General features: G+C 41.0%; 1 protein-coding gene across 2 annotated transcripts in view; it reads right to left on the reverse strand.

Moving 5' to 3' along the window:
* atf6 (activating transcription factor 6) overlaps nt 1–24,797 on the reverse strand; it is a 226,792-nt gene that overhangs the window by 59,462 nt on the left and 142,533 nt on the right. For both annotated transcript variants that reach the window (XM_033028393.1, XM_033028392.1), the window contains exon 15: nt 17,973–18,057. In XM_033028393.1, coding sequence (XP_032884284.1) covers nt 17,973–18,057 — 85 coding nt within the window. The remainder of the gene's footprint in view (nt 1–17,972; nt 18,058–24,797) is intronic.

A 24,797-nucleotide genomic window follows, 5' to 3' on the forward strand; every position in this document is an offset into this window, starting at 1 on the left:
CCCCCCTGCAACCGCGTTGGGGGGGAACAGGTGAGTGGTGGAATATTGTGTTGGGGGACCAGGCCTCCTGTGGGACTGAGACTTGGTCTAGTATTAATATAATATCAAGGGAGGGGGGTGTGTGTGTGTGTGTGTGTGTGTCTGTGTGTGTGTCTGTGTGTGTGTCTGTGTCTGTGTGTGTGTGTGTGTGTGTGTGTGTGTGTGTGTGTGTGTGTGTGTGTGTGTGTGTGTGTGTGTGTGTGTGTGTCCTCTGTCCCCACCTCTCCGCAACCGTGCATTGAGGGGACAGGGCCCAGCAGGTCCCACTTGGTCTAGTCTTTTATAAATGTCTACCATTTCAAATCAAATCCTAATGTCACAAAAATACCACATCTGAACAGATAATTTATTTCAGCCTTTGGACATGCCTAGTTTCTTGGCACATTATTTTCACTCTGGTTTGTATTTTTTTTAATTTTGGCCAGGTTTCGTGTCAGGACTCTTCATGTTCTCCAGTGATGCTGCCTGCCTGTCCTACTAAGATACTCCAGTACTTTGTATCTTCTTTTTTTTTTGCAAACCAGCATCAGCAGTTCCATGTGTCTACCTGGTAAAGTTTTGTTTATTTTAGCCTGGGAAATCAACTTCAAGAACTTGCCCTTCAGATTGGCCTGACAGATTCAGCTCCAATTAAAATACATTTTGCCGAATGAAAAACAGACCTCCAATTTTAGAGAACTGGTAACTTGTAATGGATGTTCAATGGTACATTATCGACTTGTACATCCATATACAATAATGAGATACAATAATGAAAAACAGTTTTCAAAGCTAACTGACCAATAAGACACTGCATACAAACAAAAATGCTGGAAATATTCAGCATGGGTGGCTCAGTAGTATAGTAGGTTGTGCTGCAACCTCACATCACCAGCGACCTGCATTCGATTCTGGCCATCTCCTGCTGCTGAGGCGGATTTTGCTCATTCTCCAGATCACCAAATGGGATTCTCCCACATGCTGCAGTTGATAGTTAAATGCTTACTATAAATTACCCCTAGTGCAGGTTACGTAGTAGGAGAATCAAGAGAAAATGACGATGGGCATGTGCGAAGACTAAGAATCACATGAGAGGAAATACATGAGAAATAGAGATTGGTAACGTTTCTCTGGAGGCTGCGAGAACCATGAGAAAAGAAAAAATGAAGATACACAGTATCTAAAGAGTCAGAAACACAGCATTTCAGGTTGTTGATCCCTTATCAGATGGTTCCAATATATCAGCAGCTGGAACATCAAATTTGCTTTTGATACTTCCTGAACAATTATTTCAAGAAGTTGTTACTTCTATTTCAAATTTTCAGCTTCTGTAGGATTTCACATTTGATTTAGGGTTGTGGTCATTGAGTTAAGTACAATAGTCGGATATAACAAACCCTAAATCACTGCCTCAAAAAATATAATGAGCAACCAAAAGCAATATAAAAAGCTGGTAACTAAGGCTTTATTTTATTTATTTGATGGAAGGGGTAAGTAGCCAAGGGTACCCATGGGTCAAAATGTTAACTTTTCACATTCAAAAAAAGATCAAAAGACAAAATAATGGGATGACCAGCAGAAATTGTTCTTGATATACTGCCTGCTCCTTTGGTCTCAGCACAGGAAATTATGTTTAATCCAAAATCTGTAAACCGTACACAAAAAGCTGTCTACCAACAATATAAACTAAGGCTTCAAAGAGATTTATAATGAATTCCTGGTCTTAGCAGAAGAAACAAGCTTACGGGTGAAGAACAAGTGGCAAAAAAAGTAAGCAAAGTGAGGAATGAAGCCACCAGAATTGGGTCATGCTTTTCAACAAACTGCCCTGACCAGTATTCCAGCATAAAATATCAAGTTAGTGTAAAGAACAGCTCTAAAAAAAAATTATGAAGCGCAGATGGTCAATGAATCATTTTCACAGATTGCAAATGATCACATTAAAAATTTCAGTGTTCAAAGGAACCATAAAATCAATCTATAATATTAAACAGTATAATAATTTATTGTAATGGTGATTGATGTTCAGTGTGTAGTGTTCAGATTTATGTGTGTTAACCAAAGAAAAGGCTTCCAGATGGGATTCACTATGAATTGACGAGGTGATATGGATCAGTGGCAAGCTTATGCAGCTGCCCGACCCCATATCCTACCTGAAAGTATTTACTCAGTGAGACGTTATCTAAACCGATGAAGTATGAAATGGTACCGCTGAAAAACATTCATAAATCACCAGTACTGCATTGATGCTGAATTAATTTTTCTTCATAAGATTGATATTACTCTGCAATTGAACCCAAATGGCCTTACATAATTGAGGCATTATTGAACAAATATATTGTTAGTTCTTTAACTACATTGTACCTTAAAACAAATGCATTTGGGGGCAAAATATTATTGATTAAATGATATTAAAATTATATATTTTTTACAGAAAGTCCAATGTTGAGGCTGAACAGTAACAGCTACTATAAATATCAATAACTCTAACTGCACCAGGGTTATTCAACATTTAACAGGCAATGTTAAGTACATACAATTTCAAAAATATTGACTGATAACATGTAGGAAGGAACTGTAGATGTTGGATTTTACTTCGGAGTCACGTGAGTGACTACGTGAAGAAGCCCGCCAGGCGCATGAGTGTCATTGCGCTACACGCATTGCAACTCGTCATTGTCGGGAGGAAGGACGTTCCTCCCGAACAGCAGGATTTCGAACCTGCAACAGTAAGGTAAGGGAACTTCGTTCCATACTTACCTTTTTTCTACAGAAGGCTGTTGAAAGCTGGCGGGGGAGGAGTCTGCAAGCAGCAGGCAGCCAGCAACGGCCAGTGGCACGACAGTCTCCCTTAGTCCGTGCGTCTTCAGCTCCGACTCCGGAGCCGTCAGTCTGACAAACTCCGACAACAGCCCCGAGGACGCTACATGGGTCCGTGGAGCTGCGGAAATCACAGCGGGAGGAAGGACGTTCCTCCCGAAACGGCAGGTTGAGAACCAGCAACACAGGTAAGAGATTTCCTTACCTTTTTCTTCAGAGTCACCGCCGGCGGCCAGCGGCCGAGAGCGCTGGAGCGGGAAGAAGCGGTGTATGGAGCTTTGCTCCAATGTGACAGACTCCGGGACATGGAGTCGGGTCACTGTGGGCCCTATGATAACCCACAGCAGTACCTCTTTAAGGGCTGCACAGTGCTTCTACCTCATCAGAAGGAAGCACTGCGGGTCAGTTCTGGGCTGACCTGGAAGAGGGGTCCGCAGAAGAAAGTGTGCAAGGGGTGCAGGAACAAGAGAACCTACTGGAACCTAGCACCCCCACGCACCCACCAGCAAAACTGGTGAAAGCTCGAAGGACCGGTACTCAAAAACATGAGTCTTTTAGGCCATGGCCCAGACCGGCCTTCTCGGAAGATGCGGGACCTCCAACGCAAACCAACCGTAAATCCAGACCCCAGCGCTACAACAGCGAAGAACCTACAAAAAGGTAAACCTGCCACTGCTAACTATGGAGGTAGGTGGGTCTGGTTCCCTACAAACAGTGGGCACGGAGATTGGGTGGAGATAACACTCTCTTCTGAATGCATGGAGCATGATAACAACCGATATCTACATCTTAAGCAGTATCCAGGGATATACAATAGAGTTTATACACAAGTACAGCCCTCCAGTTTAACATATACTGAACCGAATGTTCGTGCTTTCTGATAAAAGAAATCAAAAGCGCAAGCTGAACTGAAGCGGCTTTACATAAAAGGTGTAATTGAGAAAACTCAACACGAACCATTAAAATTCGTGTCCGATATATAAACAAAAAGATGATGGTCATCGCATCATCATAGATCTAGCAAAATAGATACCTTTGTTACTGCTTAACAATTAATTCCCAAAGGTTACTTCAATGGCCAGCATCATTTTAAAGATGCTTACTATTCAGTGCTTATACGAGGTGACCACAGATGTTACGTAAATTCAACTGGATGGGACAACTCTAGCAGTATAAAGCACTGCCAAATGGGTTATCATCAGCCCAGGCGGTTCACAAAAAATTTTGAAACCAGCCCAAGCGTTTCTACGGAAACGTATACACATGGTCATGGCATATTTAGATGACATACTCATTATGTGCAAAAACTTTGGAATTGGCCAAACAAACTGTAACAGCCACAAAAAAGTTATTTGGGGAACTGGGATTCATTTCATCCAGTTAAATCTAAACTAACGTCTTCCACTACTATGGACTACCTGGGGTTTCACCATTGATTCAGTTCACATGTCGGTGACTCTGCCTAAGGGAAAGGCTACAGATTTAATAGGCTTATAAAACCTCACTGACATCAGCAAACCATCCATCAGATTGGTAGCCAAAGTAATTGGCATAATGATGGCTGCCTTTCCAGCCACACAATTTGGACCTCTACATTACCAAAACATACAGAGAGCAAAAAAGAAGCACTCTAAATTATGCAGGTCACTTTGACAGATCTGTGAAACTACCAATCAGGCTAAAATGGAACTAAAATGGTGGATAGATAACTCTAGCCTTGTTCCTATCCAAGCATTGTCAGTAACCTTTTCCATGGTACTACAAACTGATGCCAGTACAATTGGTGCGGAACCACCAATACCAATACCATCGTGGTAGCATACATTAACCATAGGGTGGAAACAAATCGACATCATGTGACAATCTGACCATACAAATTGGCAATGGTGTCTCCAGAAAGATATTTGGATATCAACCACTTATCTACCAGGAAGACTAAATTCAGTGGCAGACACCAGGTCCCAGTTATCAAGTTATGTTACACAGGAACCAGACCCTGGGGCAGCGGCGACAGATGCATTTTTCGCTGCATTGGAGGGGAGGGGAAATTGTTTATTTACGCATTCCCTCCTTTCCTGCCTCATCAGTCGGGTATTAAGGAAATACAACAGACTCTGCATCTGGAATTGGTAGTACCCGATTGGCCTACACAACCATGGTTCCCAGTGGTATCAAACATGGAATCAGAGACATGAACATCCCATCTGTTCTGGAATATCTGGCAGGCCTCCACTACGATGAGGGGCTCAGTTACAGTGCCATCAACTGCGCCAGAAGTGCCCTATCGACTTACCTATGTCAGGGGACAGACCATTACACTGTTGGGACTGACCCACTGGTACAAAGCCTATGAGGAGTACCAGATACTCCTATATATGGGATGTGAGTATAATCCTGAAGATGCTCAGGAGTGGTCTCCAGCAACAGTTCTGTCCTTACACAGACTGACATTAAAACGGTCATGCTAATGGTATTGGTCACGGCACACAGGATACAGTCACTGCAAAACAAGTCTGGACAACATGACTTTCTCAACGGAAAATATTACGTTTCATATTTATGAGATAGTAAGCAGAACAGAAAAAGGGATCAGCAGGCCTCTATATACAATTAGGTCATACCCAACAGATGACCGTCTGTGTATAATAAAACATCTGTCGTTACACATGGAGAAAACGAATATCCTAAGAGGCAATGAAAAGGCACATTTTTTATCAGCCACTAGCAACCACACCAAGAGTGACGGTCCAGACCATCTCAAGATGGCTGAAACAGTTGCTAAACACAGGCTGGGGTGGATACTAAAATTTTAAAAATCTCTTTCCACCAGGGCTGCAGCTACATCGGCAGCGATACAGTTGGATGTACCAATGGACCAAATCCTCAAGGCAGCAGGATGGTCTGGAGGGGAAAAACATTCCAATTATTTGTAATAAACCAGTAATGAAACCTGGAACATTTGCAGAAACAATTTAAGTTCTGTAAATTAATTTAAACCCATATAAAGGGGTTATAAACTTGTGTTAAAAATTTTATGATTTCAATGTCGAATTCATGTCCAAATTATGTTAACACAATCCTCCCAACAGTCAAGGCAGACGTGATGCATGGACTCGTTCCACGGCATGAAATCACAGAGCTTTAAAATCTTCACGTAGTCACTCATGTGACTCCGAAGTAAAATAGTAAGATTAAACGAGAACTTACCATTTTGAAGTTTGATCTGTATTTTATGAGGAGTTACGATGAGGGATTACGTGCCCTCCGCTCCCACCCAGATCATATACTTAACTGGTACCTCTTCTCTAATCTTACTATGTTTAGTCATTACAGTTATCTGTGATTCCACACCGCTGCTTTGAAGAATGACACGCATGCGCCTGGCGGGCTTCTTCACGTAATCCCTCATCGTAACTACTCATAAAATACAGATCAAACTTCAAACTGGTAAGTTCTCGTTTAATCTTACTATTAAACCATAGACACAAAAAGCTGGAGTAACTCATCAGGGCAGGCAGCATCTCTGGAGAGAAGGAATGGGTAACGTTTTGGGTCAAGACCCTTCTTAACTGATGATATGTTGCATTAATGTCAGCAATTTAATTTAAATCCAAGAACTATCACAATTTCTTTAAAAAATGTTAAAACATATATCATGGTATAATTCATTAACATTCTGAAACTTCAATTATAATCACTATTAGACAATGGTTTTCAAGATAGTTTTCCCAAGCAGCTCAGAGTAAAAAAATAGGGTCTCCCGGTGGCTGGGGAAAATCACCCATCCTCACCTGGCAGAATGAGCCTGCAACCCTATAGGCACAGCCATGGCTGTCACAAACAATTCTGCGCATCCAACACAATGCTGCGCATCCAAACGACAATTGCGCCTCTGCTGTGGCAGACCTTTCAAAATCATTTCCAGGCTACCTAATAAGTCCCAGCAATCATTAAAACCATGGCACAGACTGAGACTCACCAGCAAGACTTTTAAAGGGTTGGAAGTCATCGTGTTGCAAGTGGCAGAGGACAAGTCTAATGCAAAAGCTCTACATTTGGGAAAACTTTACTGGCAAGTCACTTTATCTCGCCACATTCTGCAGTCTCTTTAATTTTTTGAGTGAAAAAAAGGCTCCAAATTCAAAGAGCGCTATAGCAAAGCAGCAGTATGTGGGGTAGCACTAAGCAAGATATACTTGTATATGCTGGATATATTCCATAAAGATCTTTTTTTCCCCAACATGACCTTCAGCTATTTCACCTTCTATCCTATCTCACTATTCCCTAATTCTCAGTTGTGTTAGCCAATGTAAATGCATATTCAGTGGACAGTGGCCGAACCATACTCCATTTTCTATCTCCTTCTCATCTCATAATGAATTCCACATCTAATACGCTGTAAATTAAACAACATTTTTAATTAACATTCCATTAGCCTGTTTATACCCTGCTTGAATCTATCACTATCCTCTTCGCAGTTTACAATAATGCCAAATTTTATGTCATCTGCAAATTTAAAATTATGGCCTGCATCCAGTGACTATTTCATTAATAACTATCAAGTCCATACACTGACCCCTGTGGAATGCCTCAATTCATCTTCCACAAATGAATCATTCACCATGATCCTCTGCATGCATTATTTAGCTATCTATGTCAATAATCCCTTTTCTGTCACTTGTTTCAACGTTGTTAGACTGCATGAACTGATCCACGTCATTAACTTAACCTGCTACCTCACTGCTATCAAATTCCACTTTCTGGAAACAATTCGCTCCTTTGTCCTTGATGCTGTTACCAACCCAATTTACATTGGGATAGTTAAACTACCCCATTGTTTTTGAAGTCTGAAGAAGGGTTTCGGCCCGAAACGTCGCCTATTTCCTTCGCTCCATAGATGCTGCTGCACCCGCTGAGTTTCCCCAGCAATTTTGTGTACCATTGTTTTTGCAGTTCTCTTTTATTTTCCTGTATATTTGCTCCCGTGAAAGTGATATAATATATAAAATTGAAATATGAATTGTAATCATCATTAACGATCTGAACCCAATCTATTATTTCATGAATTTTGAAAATAAAACAAATTAAATAGAACTAAAAAGCTGCTTTTAAATTCGTACATAACAAGAGGCTTGCCTTTTCTCTGCTAGGCAGAAAAGGAGAATATTGAAATTACATTTAACTCAACATATCACAGCCCAGTTTAATAACAGGAACAGGTCTTTAGAACAACTGCTCTATGCCAATGTTCATACTCTGCAATCCCACTATTATCTTTCTTCAGTACATCTTATCCTTCCATTTTTTTCCCTTCTGGTTTCATTAGTTTCCACTGAAATTAATATTTGCTATTACTTAATAAGTCTTTACCTTATTTTGAGTTCCACTTTCTGACTGTTTTCTGGTCAATGATATTTCATTCGAATTCCTTAAAAAAGTTTATTAGTGACCATCTTGTATTTATGGGTCATAACTGTGACCTCTCAGATATACAAATATCATGTAGAAACAAGGAACTGCAGATGCTGGTTTACAAAAAAAAAATGCTGGAGTAATTCAACGGGTCAGGCATCATCCCTGGAGAACATGGATAGGTTATGTTTCGGGTCAGGATCCTTCTTGGGACTGAAAATGGGTCACCATCCAAAAATGTTTCCTCACCCCTTGAGTTACTCCAGCATTTTGTGTCTTTTATTATACAAATGTCATCTCTGCCATTATCTGATCAAGCCTCAATTTTTTTAAGATTTCTTTTCATTCTCTTTTCTAGTAGAGTTCCAATTTATTCAGATTCAGATAGTTGAAGATTTGGAACAATAATCCAGCATTACATTTATTAAAGATAGGATGCAAATTTCACATTACATCCCTGTTTTCCCCAGTGCATATTGTATTAGTTAATTGCAGCTGACAGAGCAGTTGGGTGGGACAATTGGATTCAGGTTCTGTGAGAAAGCAAGGATTTCCTTCCGGTTGGAAAGCCTCATGGAAAGTATGCAGGCTCACTGTTGAAAGCCAGCAGACCTTAAAGAACATTGATATCTGGAGAAGCTACAAGGACACGTTCAATCGCTGCATGGACAATACTTGTGTTGCAACTCGCATCTCTGGACATCTGCACCACCACAGGAAGTTGCACCAGTCATACAATTCCAGTAGTGAGAGCTATACAACATATGGTTCCACTTCGCTTCTCTAATATTTTCAGACAGTACTTAATGCTATTAAAGTTTTAAAAATCAGATAGTTTTTTTAATTTCAGAAACTAATTTGGACACTTGTTCTCTGGTTCATTCATCCACAGTAAACTCAACGTGGCTTCTTTAAGAATGTAAGAAAGTTCAATGATGATAAAAGACCACGTACATTGAAACTTGTACTTTCTGCACCTTAGCTCTACCATGATTACATCCAGCTGCATATTCAATATTCCAAATGGTTTTGATTTTATTTCTTGCTTTGCAGATTATGCCACATATTTTTCATCCTTGGATTTTTTTCACATCATGCCAATTTGAAATATGCTTTCCACTAATTGAAATTTAAGTATTCTGTTCCCATTTTTTGGCTTAATTTGAAGGAACATTTTAGATCTAACAACACACCTTATAGTTCCATTTGTTTAAAAAAGTGATTTCTAATGTCTAGACATTGAAAGTTAATACCGCTTATAACTCCATAAAGCATCTTTGCCAATTCATGTTATATTCATTGGACACCCACAAAGTACATCTTTATTAAACAATATGGAATATATATTTAGTGTGTCGTATTCGCTTTTTTTTTGCAACAGGTAACTGCTCCATATCCATTTGCACTGTTTTCTCTCTTTTACCTGGTATCTTTTGCCTTAATCTCACTGGGAAAATACAGAAACAGGATTGTAATTAATGTCTTTGGGTGAATGAAACACAATCATTTTTGATAATCATATAGTGCACCCATATTATCACTGAACGTTTCAACTAGCCCATAATATTTACAGGAATGGGTTTGAGTGAACTTTGACAGTTTTTCCCATATGTTCTTTCCCAACATACTCCTGTCCACCAAAGACTTATGAAACCTGTGCATCTTTGTTATTTTATTTTAATTGCCCAACTTATATATTCTGAGACCCTTGCAAGACCTTTTCTCTGGGTATAAACATATTGCAAGATCAAATTGAAAATCTTTTTTTTAAATTGCAAAACCTTGCATCAATATTTCCCAGCAGATCTTGAGCTTCATCCTTCATTTCCTGATATTTGTACTTTGGTTTTGGCAAATATTGAACTCCAGCTTTTTTTCTATAAATTGCCTTTTATACCAATCATTCTGTGGGTAATGGTGATGCATGCTTCTTCACAATTATGAATGATACCAATGTAACTAATATGATTGAATTCATATGTGAACCATCCGCACAGGTAAATTAGAGAATGCTCTTCATTAATAAAGAGTAATAAATAGTGATATACACATGCAGTAAATGGATAAAATAAAACTTTGATACAATCATTGCAGACAAAGAAACAAAAGCTACAATATTTCTGACAAATACATGAAAAGAGAAAAAGAGTTGTTTAAGGTCAAAGACCCTTCATAATTGACATGATACATTAATTCTGTTTTTCTTTCCAAGGTGCTGCTTTACCTGTTGAGCGTTTCCACTTTTACTGGTTTCATTTCAAATTTCCAGCGTCAGCCATTTTTTAGATTCCAAAATACTTGCTGAGCATTTCCAACTTTTACTGGTTTCATTTCAAATTTACAGTGGCAGCCATTTTTTAGATTCCAAAATAGATTGCGGATGTGCAAAACATTGCAACCCCCCCCCAGTTCTTTCTGCTTGCCATATATCCATGCCCTTCATCCTGTAACATTTAGCAGGCACAAAAAACCAACAAACATAAAATCAGATCCTTGGCTTAGGGCAGAGCAATATAAAAATATGAGGAGAATTTTGATGCAGGTTTAACTAGAACTTGCAGGGAAAGCAAATTCAAAACCAACAAAGTGATGAATGATAGACACAAAAAGCTGGAGTAACTCAGAGGGACAGGCAGCATCTCTGGAGAGAAGGAATGGGTGACATTGAGTCGAAAGAGGGTCTCGACCTGAAATGTCACCCATTCCTTCTCTCCAGAGATGATGCCTGTCCTGCTGAGTTACTCCAGCTTTTTAGAAACAAAGAAACATAGAAATTAGGTGCAGGAGTAGGCCATTCGGCCCTTCGAGCCTGCACCGCCATTCAATATGATCATGGCTGATCATCCAACTCAGTATCCCGTACCTGCCTTCTCCATACCCTCTGATCCCCTTAGCCACAAGGGCCACATCTAACTCCCTCTTAAATATAGCCAATGAACTGGCCTCGACTACCCTCTGTGGCAGGGAGTTCCAGAGATTCACCACTCTCTGTGTGAAAAATGTTCTTCTCATCTCGGTTTTAAAGGATTTCCCCCTTATCCTTAAGCTGTGACCTCTTGTCCTGGACTTCCCCAACATCGGGAGCAATCTTCCTGCATCTAGCCTGTCCAACCCCTTAAGAATTTTGTAAGTTTCTATAAGATCCCCTCTCAATCTCCTAAATTCTAGAGAGTATAAACCAAGTCTATCCAGTCTTTCTTCATAAGACAGTCCTGACATCCCAGGAATCAGTCTGGTGAACCTTCTCTGCACTCCCTCTATGGCAATAATGTCCTTCCTCAGATTTGGAGACCAAAACTGTACGCAATACTCCAGGTGTGGTCTCACCAAGACCCTGTACAACTGCAGTAGAACCTCCCTGCTCCTATACTCAAATCCTTTTGCTATGAAAGCTAACATACCATTCGCTTTCTTCACTGCCTGCTGCACCTGCATGCCCACTTTCAATGACTGGTGTACCATGACACCCAGGTCTCGCTGCATCTCCCCTTTTCCTAGTCGGCCACCATTTAGATAATAGTCTGCTTTCCTGTTTTTGCCACCAAAATGGATAACCTCACATTTATCCACATTATACTGCATCTGCCAAACATTTGCCCACTCACCCAGCCTATCCAAGTCACCTTGCAGTCTCCTAGCATCCTCCTCACAGCTAACACTGCCCCCCAGCTTAGTGTCATCCGCAAACTTGGAGATATTGCCTTCAATTCCCTCATCCAGATCATTAATATATATTGTAAATAGCTGGGGTCCCAGCACTGAGCCTTGCGGTACCCCACTAGTCACTGCCTGCCATTGTGAAAAGGACCCGTTTACTCCTACTCTTTGCTTCCTGTTTGCCAGCCAGTTTTCTATCCACATCAATACTGAACCCCCAATGCCGTGTGCTTTACGTTTGTAAACTAATCTCTTATGTGGGACCTTGTCGAAAGCCTTCTGGAAGTTCAGATACACCACATCCACTGGTTCTCCCCTATCCACGCTACTAGTTACATCCTCGAAAAATTCTATAAGATTCGTCAGACATGATTTACCTTTTGTAAATCCATGCTGACTTTGTCCAATGATTTCACCACTTTCCAAATGTGCTGCTATCCCATCTTTAATAACTGACTCTAGCAGTTTCCCCACTACCGATGTTAGACTAACTGGTCTGTAATTCCCCATTTTCTCTCTCCCTCCCTTCTTAAAAAGTGGGGTTACGTTTGTGTCTATCTTCGGTTTAAACCAGCATCTGCAGTTCCTTCTTACACAAGTGATGAATGATTCCAGGCAATCAGAGACTATTACTGCAGACCTTGAAGCAGTTTTGAATATTGTAAATCATTAACAGAATCAGACAGAGAATAACCAAGGAAATAGCTACTGGCCAGTCTAACAAGAGAGTGTAGAAAGTGGAAGGGTTCAAATGCAATTTCCTCTTATTCATTCCCAGGTAACTGAATGATTGAATTCTGACTTTGGTGTTATGCCCTCCTCCCACTGTCTGCTCAAGGATAAAGCAACTCACTACCAGTTTCCCCCTCCCATTGGTATGGAGCTTTTGCATTTTTCAGTTCGAAATTGGGCAAGCTGGTGCATACTGCAGAGAGTCTTTTAACTTACACTTGAATGCAATATTTATGCTTTAAATTGGATTAGCTATGAATAAGGTTAGGCTAAATTACATTGCTAATTACATTCCACAGTAGAGCCAGGCTCTGATCAACAGGTGCAGCACATGAATGATCTTAGTATATTCATGTATGGAAATCAGATTATAATCAAACACTTGGCCCATGTTGACCAACCTGGGTCTCACTGCACACCTGGTACTACTCCTGACCCTGACTAGAGTTGCATACCTTCTCTCATTCCTGACCATGAGTCCAGCCTTATACCTGGCCCCCTATTCAACCCTGATCATAGCTGCTTACCTGCTTAGGTTCCCAGTGCTGAAAACTCACATTGTCCCAGCTTTGACTGCACACCTAGTACTATTCCAGACCTTGACTCTAGATGCACACTTGGCCTTGCTCCAAGCCCCTCTGCATATATCTGGATATATGCATACAATATATCTGGCATACATATAAAGCCCCATATCTGCCCCCCTAGACTTAACCTATTACATTCCAAGTCCACAGGTGCTTATCTAATGCAGTAATCTTTTATGGGGCACTCATAGACCAAATTTTGTATAACAATATTTGCTACATCCATTGGCTTCCTTGTTATCTAACATCTTAGTTACTTTGTCAAAGAAGTAATCAATTGGTTGAACACAATTTCTCATCCATAAAATTATACTCACTCAGCTGTATAACTATTCTGTTACCATTTCCTTCATTGTCCTAACAAACTGTCCTGAAGTCATTTTCACCCACAATATTTCAGTATTTTGTTGTCTTCCTCTCAGTTGGGACTTTTCCGAATTGCAAAGTCCAATAACTATATATTTAAGCAATATTATTATTTTAAATGTGTTAATATGAGAGTACATAATATTTTCTGTGGTACGCATAATACAACAATGATAAAAAGATCTTTGTTTTGATTGCACCTACCAACATGCATACAGGTAGGTAGGGGGCGCTGCAGTGGCAGCAGCCTGTCAGCAGCGCGTTAGTTTTCCCCCCAATTTTTTTAATTTTTTTAGTATGTTTTAAAGTATGTTTTTGATGTTTCTAGGTGTGTTTTGTGTGGGGGTGGTGTGGGGGGATGAGGGGGAAACCATTTCGGCCGCCTCCTCCACGGAGAGGCGACTTTTTCCAGGTCGCCTCCCCCGTGGCCTAACAGCAAGGATCGGCGCGGCCTTTCCCGGAGACGCGCCCGGGGCTTCAGCGGCGGGCACAGCGTGGACTCTCGGCGTGGAGCGGGTGAGCCCTCGCTGGAGGGGAGCGCTCCGTTTCGCTGGCCCGGGGCAGCCGGCAGCCTGAAGCCGCGGTCTGCACAGCTCCAGCTGGCGCGCCGTCTACAGCCCGCGATCCCTCGTGGGGGACCCAGGGGAAGAAGAAGCCATCACTGCCGGCCCGCGGCCAACTTCTACCGCGGGTCCGGCATGGACTTACCATCACCCCTGAGGGGAGCTTCGACCACCGGCCCTGCGGTCTGCGGTGCTTCTGGCTGCGGCGCGGCGGGAACCTTAAATCTTCGACCGCCGGCCTGCGGCCTACACCAGCCTGAAGCCGCGGTCTCCGGTGGGGAAGAGCCGATCCTGGACTTACCTTGCCTTTGACTTTGTCCCTTACCATCTGGACGCCCGCAGCAACGGCTGCGGAGGGTGGAGGTCCCGACCACGGGGGGAAATGGAGGAGGTCTGGCCAAGTTCTGTGCCTTCCACCACAGTGATGAATGCTGTGGTGGATGTTTGTGTTACATTTTTATTGTGGTTGTGTGTTCTTTATTATTGTACCGCTGCTGACAACCCAAAATTCCACCAACACTGGTTGTGTGGCAATAAATTCTATCAAATTCTATCAAATTATTATATTACAGTAAATATGTACGAGGGCAAATGTTTGTTCCAATGCTCCCCATTCCCAATTACGTTTACATTGAAGTGATTGAAATCCAATGAAGTTGAAATGGCATCAGAAAAATAAAACCTCCGGAATGGATGATATTGATTACGTGGTTGGTTGGAGTCAGTATCAGCACAATTACTATATTAAACTTTGAATCTTCAGATGTCCTGGTTCAAGTTAAAGCTAAAGACAAATAATAACCTCCTCACACATTCCCTTGCAAGTATCTCTGTCACTCCTTTAAAATATGCCCCTTCTTTGAATAAGCTCTTAAACATCGCATCTGAATCAGTTCCCATCTGATTACACTCCTTGAGGATGTTCATCTAAGTGTTCAATTAATAAAACAACGAGATTGGAACATATCTATTCAACCTGTCAAAGGAATTTGGGGGGGGGGGGTGGTTAGAAATAGTCAGTGAGGTAAACAAACATAACAGTTGAGTGGCAAATGACAAAAGTGCTACCTTCCCAATATTTAACTGAATGAAATAATGGGTTATCGGGGCTGTATATTGTGACAGACAGCCTGACACCTTGCATTTTATTTTAATATAACACTAATCACATCCTCCTGGATATTCCGGATTAATAAACTAAGGTTTTGTCATCTAATTACTAATCAGGCTAATTACAAATCAATAACATTAGCCAACTCCGAAACACGAAGCGCTGAGCATTGGGATCCAGACATCAAGGACAACTGGCCTCAGTTTCCCGCTCACATCTGGCAGTGCTCTCTGTCTGAACCAGGGGCCACAGAGCGTTTTTGAAAGTGGGGGAGGCTGAGCGATCACTGATCACTGGCCTTGAGGGTACCCGGTGAGGGAGAGGAGCAACCGAGTGGGGGGAGGGTGTGGGAGGGGGGTGTAGGGACATTTGATGTATTAAAATCATGTTTTAGTGCATTGTAGAAGTATGATTTCAATGTTTTTTGTTTGAAGTATTTTTAAGAGGTAACTTTTTAAGGGGTAACTTTTTCCACACAAAGGGTGGTGGGTGTATGGAACAAGCTGCCAGAGGAGGTAGTTGAGGCAGGGACTATCCCAACATTTAATAAACAGTTAGACTGATACATGGATAGGATAGGTTTGGAGGGATATGGACCAAAAGCAGGTAGTGTAGCTGGGACATGTTGGCGGGTGTCGGCAAGTTGCGCCGAAGGGCCTGTTTTCACACTGTATCACTCTATGACTACATTATACCTCCACCATGCATGAATGCTTCAAAATCAAGTGGTTGAGTTTTATTACCATATACGCAAGCATAGAAACATAGAAAATAGGTGCAGGTATAGGCCATTCGGCCCTTCGAGCCAGGACAGTACCTCTTTCCTGTTTTTTCCCCATATCCCTTGATTTTGCTAGCCCCAAGAGCTAACTGGCCTACCCTTTATTCTTAAACTGTGACCCCTGGTTCTGAACTCCCCCAACATCTGGAACATTTTTCCTGCAGTTACAGTAAGTGAAAATCTAGCAAGCAAGCAGGATGCTTTCTCCAACCACCCCCATTTGAAGGCCACTATCTTCCACCTTCCGGTTCTGGTTTTGGTCAATTACTGTGTAAACAGTGGTTATCTCGTGCAGGTCGCACCGCTTCTACCCAGTGCTTGGCACTTACTTCCAGCAGCCCTGGTTGTCCTCCAGGATGCACCGAGATGCAGCCTGGTCCATGCCGGTCACCTGGGCCAATTCGGCGCCGAGACTCTCACGGCAGCAGCGCAAAGCTTCCAACGCCTCGGGACCCTAGAACTGAGGCTGCTTCATGCCCGGAGCTGCAGCGAGTGACTCGCCAGCCTGGCAAACACTCGCCAGCCCTGGCTCCCCGTCCGCATCTGTCCCCGCCGCTGCTTCTGCTTCCATCCCTCCCTCAGCCCCGGCTCTCCAACACCCACGGCTCATGCAGTTGATGAGTTTTGAAATTTTCGTTGATCACAGAATCTCTCACGACATGGCGTGAAACATTTGTGATTAGCGTGAGAGTGTGAGAATTTGTCGAAATCCTTGATTCTCACGCTCAATGCGTGAGAGTTGGCAGCCCTGTCTTTGTAACCTACAGCATCCTACTCAATGATCAATTGATATAAATCCCTCAGCATGGCCTGTGAAATAAAAACACAGCTAAATGTTTCCCATATAACAAAGTAAGAGTTAAAATTGTAAAGAGATGTCAACATCAGAAGAAAGTTAAGCTCTTTGGCTTGGCTGGACCAAGTCGGCAATCTGTGGTTGACATTTTGAACTACTAATTTCATTGTTTACCTCGGATGTTGCACAAATACATCATCTTTCATGTTTAAAACAGACTATAATTTGGCAGCTTTCAATGTTTCAAAGTAATTCAACATAAATGAATGGGTTCAGATTCCAATTTTTTGCTCCTCCACAGCACATAAGCAGTCAGGCTCAGGAGGTCAACAGAGACATGCAGGCAATGCAATTTTAATTCAAGATGAGAACTGGTGCATCTATTTTCTATCATGATAGCAAAGGTAAGTGAGTCAACTGTTGATGAATATAGGTTGATTCAACAGATAATAAGCAGTGATTTTCAAAAGAATGATGCAATGATCGTACCATGAAAAAAACAAGCATGGATGAAATAGCCTTCACGGGTCTGAAAAAAAAAATCCATCTTATCCATTTAAAAAATGTAGTTTCATGAAGTGAACATCTTATTTATTTACTATGAAGAGCACCTGCCCACTTTTGGACGTTGAAAGCAAGAAGGGTTTGAAAACTGGTTTCTCCGTGTTGTTTTGGCGATTCAGAAGACTGCATGGAAAATCCAGGAAAGAAAATTATCACCAAATAGCAAATGAAGATGGGAGGAGCAAAGAGTTTGCATTTCCTGCGATATTTCCATGGGAGCTTCACACAATTATTACCCTGAGTAATGAAGTATTTTGGAAATGTAGTCAGTATACTCCTGACCAATCTTTATCTCTTTGAAACCTTCTCTCCATCTATGTTTCATTAACTGATCTGTAATTCCATGACTTCTGATTTTGTTTTAAATCAAGGACAAATATCTTAACTCAAATAAAACATAACATTTTAACAGTAATTAACATTCTTCCACTTACATATATTTGAATCGAATCTCCAAGTGTTCCGGGTTTTCCCTAAATGTTCACATGTACATTGTGTACCTGTAAGAATTAACACCTGGAAAGCTGTCCACTATATTCATCTTTCACTCGTGTGCATCACTTACCATCAATGTTCATTGCTGGTAGAACAAGAGACATTTTTGGTCTGGTTGTCTTGTTATGGCTGATAGCTGGCAGCAAAAAATGATCCTGAAAAACAAATAGATGAAGTAATCTCGCATGGCATTCCATCAAATAGCAAGGATCGATGCAACTCTCAATATGGAACATAAATTCAGCCTTAAGTTTATTTAATGTTCATCAATTCATGTTTAGTTTATTAAAGGAATTAGCTGATGGCATTTTGAAGTTAGTATAATTGAAAATGGGCAACCCATTTAATCCAGCCTGGAAACTTAACTTCAAGCAAATAGAAGCCATTTCCAATCTTCCCTCAACTTTTTTTCAATATTTCAGCTGAAAGCTCAGACTCTTGATGAGTTACCAGTCCATTGGTTACAACAGAGATCCTAATTTGGATTTGATATAAAGAGCATTCTAAATAGTTATCAACTGTGATGGGGTCACATATACACAGATCTTCCTCAGCATTGCAAATCATGGTTGATCCTTTCCATCACTGCCTTGGTGCTGCTCTAGTTGAGTTCATCTAAGTAATTTCCAGTGAGTAATTTGTTTCTGATTTGATCAAATGTTGGAATGGCGTATGAAACTATTTAATTCAACTGCGAAGCCTCCTTCAAGGCGTGCAGGAATAGAGAAACATATTTTAAGCAAATAAAAATAACAGAACAGTTTGTGCTAAAGGTTGTAGGCAAAAAGAACCAAACAGACAAAATGAGATACAAAATACTGGAGTAACTCAGCGGGTCTGGCAGCATCTCTGCAGAGCATGGATAGGTGACATTTCAGTTGGGACCCTTCTTCAGACTCTTCGAACAAAAAATATTTTGCCTAAGTAGCAATGAGGCATATGCACAAAGGGCATAACAGCTTCAGGTGAATAGCAAATGATCACCCAATACAAAAATGGTATCTTACTTTGTGCCTGCCCAGTGAAATTAAATGCATTGAATGGTGTGGCTTCTTTTGACGAGGTAAAATTGCCATTTTTAGTCTACAGACCTTTTGAAGAACATGATGACTGCCAAACATTCTGATGAGAATGAAAATCATTTTGTGTGCTTTAATTCTGTTATGTTTTAATTGTGAGAATATTTCAGATTTTTTTTTTCCATTCCCCTCAATTCTCTCTCTTTCCCTCTCTCTCTCTCTCTCTCCCTCTCTTTCACTTAATATTTAATATATTTGTGCTAATTTACAATATTTCCTCAGTCAATGGAAAGTACTTTATAAATTACATTTCTTTTCCCTTTACATTTTCATTGAACTGTTCTTGGAAGCAAACCTTATATAAAATCTATACAAACTCTACTTTTTTCTATTCTTCATCTGTATAATGAGCATGACACCTGGGTAAAGTAGATCACTTTTTAATATACAAAATTAGTTTAACATTAAGCTTAAGTGCACACATTTTTTTTTTTTGATATATCTTTGATATATCAATCTTTGATATATCAAGGAAAACTAGTTTCAAAAGATTAAATCCTTTCAAGTAAACACTATCTTTATCCCACGGATGAAGATAAATGTTACTGTCTACTTCCCACATTACAACATGGCACAGGAATTGAAAATGTGTTTCAATTGCCAATCATTCTCATTTTCCATTCTGAACTGGAAAGAAAAATACTTCTTGTTACTAAGCAACAAAATAGTAGCTCTCTACATAACACTATTTTCTCATTATTAAAAATCTTTCTCCCCTGTTATCCCAAGCTGTCTGCATTCTTATAATGCCCATTGGAGTTACTTAACAAAGGTTGCCACAATACAATGTTAGTTATGTGGCTGAACATTACAGTACAGGAATGGAATACAGCTCAAGTCTGAAGAATCACTAAATCTTAAAACCAGTGTATCACGATCAACAGCAGAATCCTGGATCTTAATGCCAGTGTTTTAAAATTACAAGCATTCACAAAGATTTTGTCAACTGGTGGTTGTGGATTTCTTTATTAATGTTTTTTAAACTTGGTAATTGGAGCTGAGTGCAAACTCCAGGCACAAAGTTTCAAATGAAAAGCTGAGTCATTTACTTTTTTTCTGCAAAATCAATATATAGATGAAACCTTTTCTAAAAATATAGGAATTATTGGATTTGGTGTAGCCTTGCACCAAGTTTATTATCATCACATAATAATTGCATTAAGTACTAATCTTGGGTCTCGACCCAAAACCTTGACTATCCCTCTGCTACCTGACCTGCTGAGTTTTTAAGTCGGATTTTGGTCCAGAAATGGAACCATGGAAATATTACACGTGAACCTTTTGATTGTCGCCAGGATTGTATTGCAAAAAGTCAGCATAACCAATGCAATAGTAAACAATGAACGGAGAAGATAAATATAGTTCAGTATGTGGAGGGATGGAGGCGGTTTGGGCGTTTATTATTTGATCGGAGGCAAGGGACTGACTGTGTAAACCCATGCCAAGTCTCTCAGCTTGGGGTAAGTCAACTATGTTTTCTGATAATTGCTGTGAACTTGTCTTAAACAAGCAGACAAACCAAGTCCTGGCACAGGCTCGAGGTACCTGGAACAGCTCCTGCCCAGAGGAAACGATACGAAAAAATATTTGGGAATCCTCTGATTGAAAAGCCATTAAAACAATGAATCCTAAAGATTGTGAACAATACTTCAGGGGAATATAAAGTAGGTCATTTTGATCACCATTTAACCCAATCTAGAACCCAATCCTTGCTTTTAGTTCACATCCTGAAGCAGATATGATTAAAAATGATCATATGTGGATTGAAGGGCCTGTTTCTACGCTGTAAGATTCCATGACTATTTCCTTTGACCTATTGATTCACATTTGCACCACTCCTCTGTGTGAGAAAGCTGGTCCTTGGGTCTCTTTTAAATCTTTCCCTCTCACCTTAAAACTATGCTCTCTAGTTTTAGACTCTAATACCTGGGGGAAAATACTGCAGCTATTCACCTTTTCTCTGCCATGCAAGATTTTATAAACCTCTGTAAAGTCACCCGTCCACTTCCTCTGCTCCAGAGTCAAAAGACCCACCCTACCCACCTTCTCTTTATAACTCAAACCATCTACACCTGTTCACTTTCTTGTAGATCTTTACTTGCACCCATTCCACTTTAACGACATCTTTCCGACAGCAGGATAACCAGAACTGTACAGCGTACTCTAAATGCTGCCTGATCAATATTTAGCATAGCTATACTATGACGTCTAACTCCTGTATAACCATGATCAATAAAGGCAAGTGTGTCAAATGTGTTCTCCACCCTCCTGTCTGCCTGCGTTGCCACTTTCAAGAATTATGTACATGCACTCCGAGAATCTCTGTTCTACAACACTCCCTGGGCCCCTACCATTTGCGGTACTTGTCCTGCCCTACCAAAATGCAACACGCTGCATTTATCCAAATTAAACTCCATCTGCCATTCCTTGGCCCATTGATCAAGATCACTTTTTAATCTTAGATGATCTTCTTTACTATCGGGCCTCTTGTCTGCAAAAATAACCCTCCACTTCCAATCTGTCTCCCACCTTCAAGTCAATTTTATATGTAATTGGCTAGCTCATCCCGAGTCCAGAGATCCAACATTCCAGACCAACCTACCATGCAGTACCTCATGAAGGAAAACCTAATATAAGAATGACTCTTTCCCAGTAATTTTACCTTCATGAAATGGATTGATTAAAAAAAATGTATTGTTCATGATTGACAATACCTTACATCCATGTCAAGTGGAACAGCTGCTTTAGTACTCCAATTGTTATGTTGGGCACTTTATCACTCCAATATATGGCACAGAAAGCGTTTTCTCACTTTTGCAGTCATGTTGAGCAATTGGCTGAGATGCAATTTGAAAAATATTGCAAGATGAAGAACTTTTCTTTCTGTGCCAAGGCAATGAATCTTGATCACTGCTGCACACATTAGGGGTGTTGTGCCTTTATTTTCTTACAGTAAGTTCTTTATGTTTCTTGCTTTTATATGGAGATACAAGGAAATGCAGATGCTGAAATCTTGAACAAAACACAAAGTGCTGGTGGAACTTAGCGAGTCAGTCAGCATCTGTGGAGGAAATGTACAGGCACCATTTTGGGTGGGGACCCTTCTACAGTCTGCTTGCAGTGGTGCATGGGCAGAAATCGCTTTTAAAACATGGGGGGGACACATTTCCTGGCGGTCCAATGACAAGTGTGCATGACAACTAACAATTTTATCTCCTCCCACCCCCTAACCCCCCCCCCCTCCCCCTCCCCGACAACAAGAAGCACATTTTATTTATTGTTTAAACACAGTAATACCGCACACAAGCACCCATGCACAAAACACCAGATAATCTGTATTTTTTTAGTTTATTTGCAGTTCCTTTGTTTTTTATAACTTTGTGCATTTAACAGTACAATTTTAGCAGCGGTGTCGAGCAAGACGTACTTTTTTTTCCCCGCGCAGATAATAAATTACTCTCAAATCACATACCTTACCTCTATTACCCCTCTACTTAAAAACAAAGTGTCAATGCCTCTCCAAGGTCTACTAATCCACCCATAGTTTCAGCTGCAGGTACAGCTGAAGGGATTTGGCGCTCAGAACAATGACCACATAAGATGATCTGAGCATCTTGAAATCAATCTCATGAGCACGAGCGTGAGAAGTGAAAGATAGCCAGGCGACGCGGTATCGATCAGCCCACGTTGCGCAGAGAGGAAAAGAATGAATTGGAAATTGCAAATTATTCAGCTGCAACTTTCCCCCTTCCCCGACACAAAGGCAACAATAACATACTTGCCACATGTTCAATATGCAGAAAAAAAGCAACACACACACACACACACACACATATATATGTATGACCCCCTTCTTCTCACCATGTCTTTTGCAATATTCAGCAAGCTAACCTGGATAATTAGTTTGGTGTGACAGTTGTGTAGGAAGGAACTACAGATGTTGGTTTAAGCCGAAGATGGACACAAAAAGCTGGAGTAACTCAGCGGGACAGGCAGCATCTCTGGAGAGAAGGAAAGGGTGACGTTTCGGGTCGAGACCCTTCTTCAGACCTCAAGACTGAGTCTGATGGGTCTCGACCCGAAATGTCACCTATTCCTTCTCTCTAGAGTTGCTGCCTGTCCCACTGAGTCACTCCAGCATTTTGTGTCTAACTTTGGTGTGACACTTATCTCATTTCATCGGCTTCATGTAAATCAATGTAACTCTTTTTTGAGATTTAATGCTGAGCAAAAACCCCGTCCTGTGGGAAGGGCTTGCGACAGCTGGTTTCATAGTCTTTGGTGAACAAAATACAACACCAATAGTTGGGTAGACCACCCACGCCCGCTGCTGCTAGTAGCGCAGAAACGTTGCAGACAGGGGAGCTTATGATTGGCTTGGGGAGGGGGCAATGGCGTGATCTGCTCTGATAAGAAATGCCACAAAGGATGGTGTTGGGCGCCCTTTCGGTGAGAGGACCTCAGCCTTAGATCATGTCGCGAAAGGTGCCAGGTGATCAACAACGAAACATCCTGTGGCGTGCTCTGATGTGTTTGCGAGTGTGTGTGGGTTTACATGAGTATGTAAAAACATCCTGTGGCGTGTTCTGCTGTGTACTCGGGGTTTGCGAGTGTGTTCAGGGATATTCGGGGATACGCGAGTGTACATGTCTTATTTAGTAGTGTAATAAATTACTGAGTGAATCAAACTCTGTTATCTGAATCCGGTGTTTTAGTGAACACAACAAGTGTTCAAGGTGGCTCACCGTCACCTTCTGCAGGTGGAGGTGGCGTTAATATATATGTTGCAATAAATGCTGGTTTTGCCATTTTTACATCATAAAATATCAAGTAAACTAAATGTAAAATGACTATTTACACATTCAAAATATTTTTTGTTTTTGAGTGGCCTGGTGTATTTTTGCACAAGTGGTTCCATACACTTGGAACAGAGAAGAAAATAATTCACAAAGCAGACAGTTGCTCAAAGTTGATTCTCATCAAATGGGCCACGTCAGCAGATATGTTACTGTACCACAGCTGTTTCACATAATCACTGCCAAGCTGCTTCCATCAAAGTACATATTGCAACCATTCTGTAGCTTATTTTATTGTCATGCAAAGCTGCTGGTTATTAAGGTTACGGTAGCAGCTTGTTCAAACCAGGTGAATCCACCAAATGGAGGGGCAGTGCTTCAAATGTTTCTTGTACCCTCATGAAAAAGAATCCAATTGAGTTTCCTTACAACTTCTCCCTGGAGGTAGATATTTTATTGGCATTGCTGCACTTTATAACTGCATAATAATGTCATGGCAACTTCTGCAGAAATATTCACTTCCCTATAATGAGAAAACGAGGAAAAAATACGAGACACCAGCATTTCTTAAACTGAAAGCTTACTGACATTATACTTATCTCTTTTGGGTAATAATTAAACTCAAATTACATGTACTCTACCAATGAATATTCAGGATTTTGTAGCACAATTTGGTGAGCAGGTAAATTCTCCTGCTGTTATGGCCATCACTTAGGGACAAATATAAAGTGTGCAGCGGTAGAGTTACGGCCTTACGGTGCCAGTTAACAGGGTTCGATCCTGACTACTGCACGGTGTTTGTATGCTCTCCCTGTGACGGTGTGGGTTTTCTCTGGGTGCTCCGGATTCCACCCACTTTCCAAAGACGTGCAGGTTTGTAGGTTTACTTGGTGCCTGTAAATTGTCCCTAGTGTGATAGGGTGATCACTGGTTAGCACAGATTTAGAAACATAGAAACATAGAAAATAGGTGCAGGAGTAGGCCAATCGGCCCTTCGAATCTGCACCGCCATTCAATATG

The sequence above is a fragment of the Amblyraja radiata genome, chromosome 10 (genome assembly GCF_010909765.2).
Source record: "Amblyraja radiata isolate CabotCenter1 chromosome 10, sAmbRad1.1.pri, whole genome shotgun sequence".
NCBI classification, from domain to species: Eukaryota; Metazoa; Chordata; class Chondrichthyes; order Rajiformes; family Rajidae; genus Amblyraja; species Amblyraja radiata.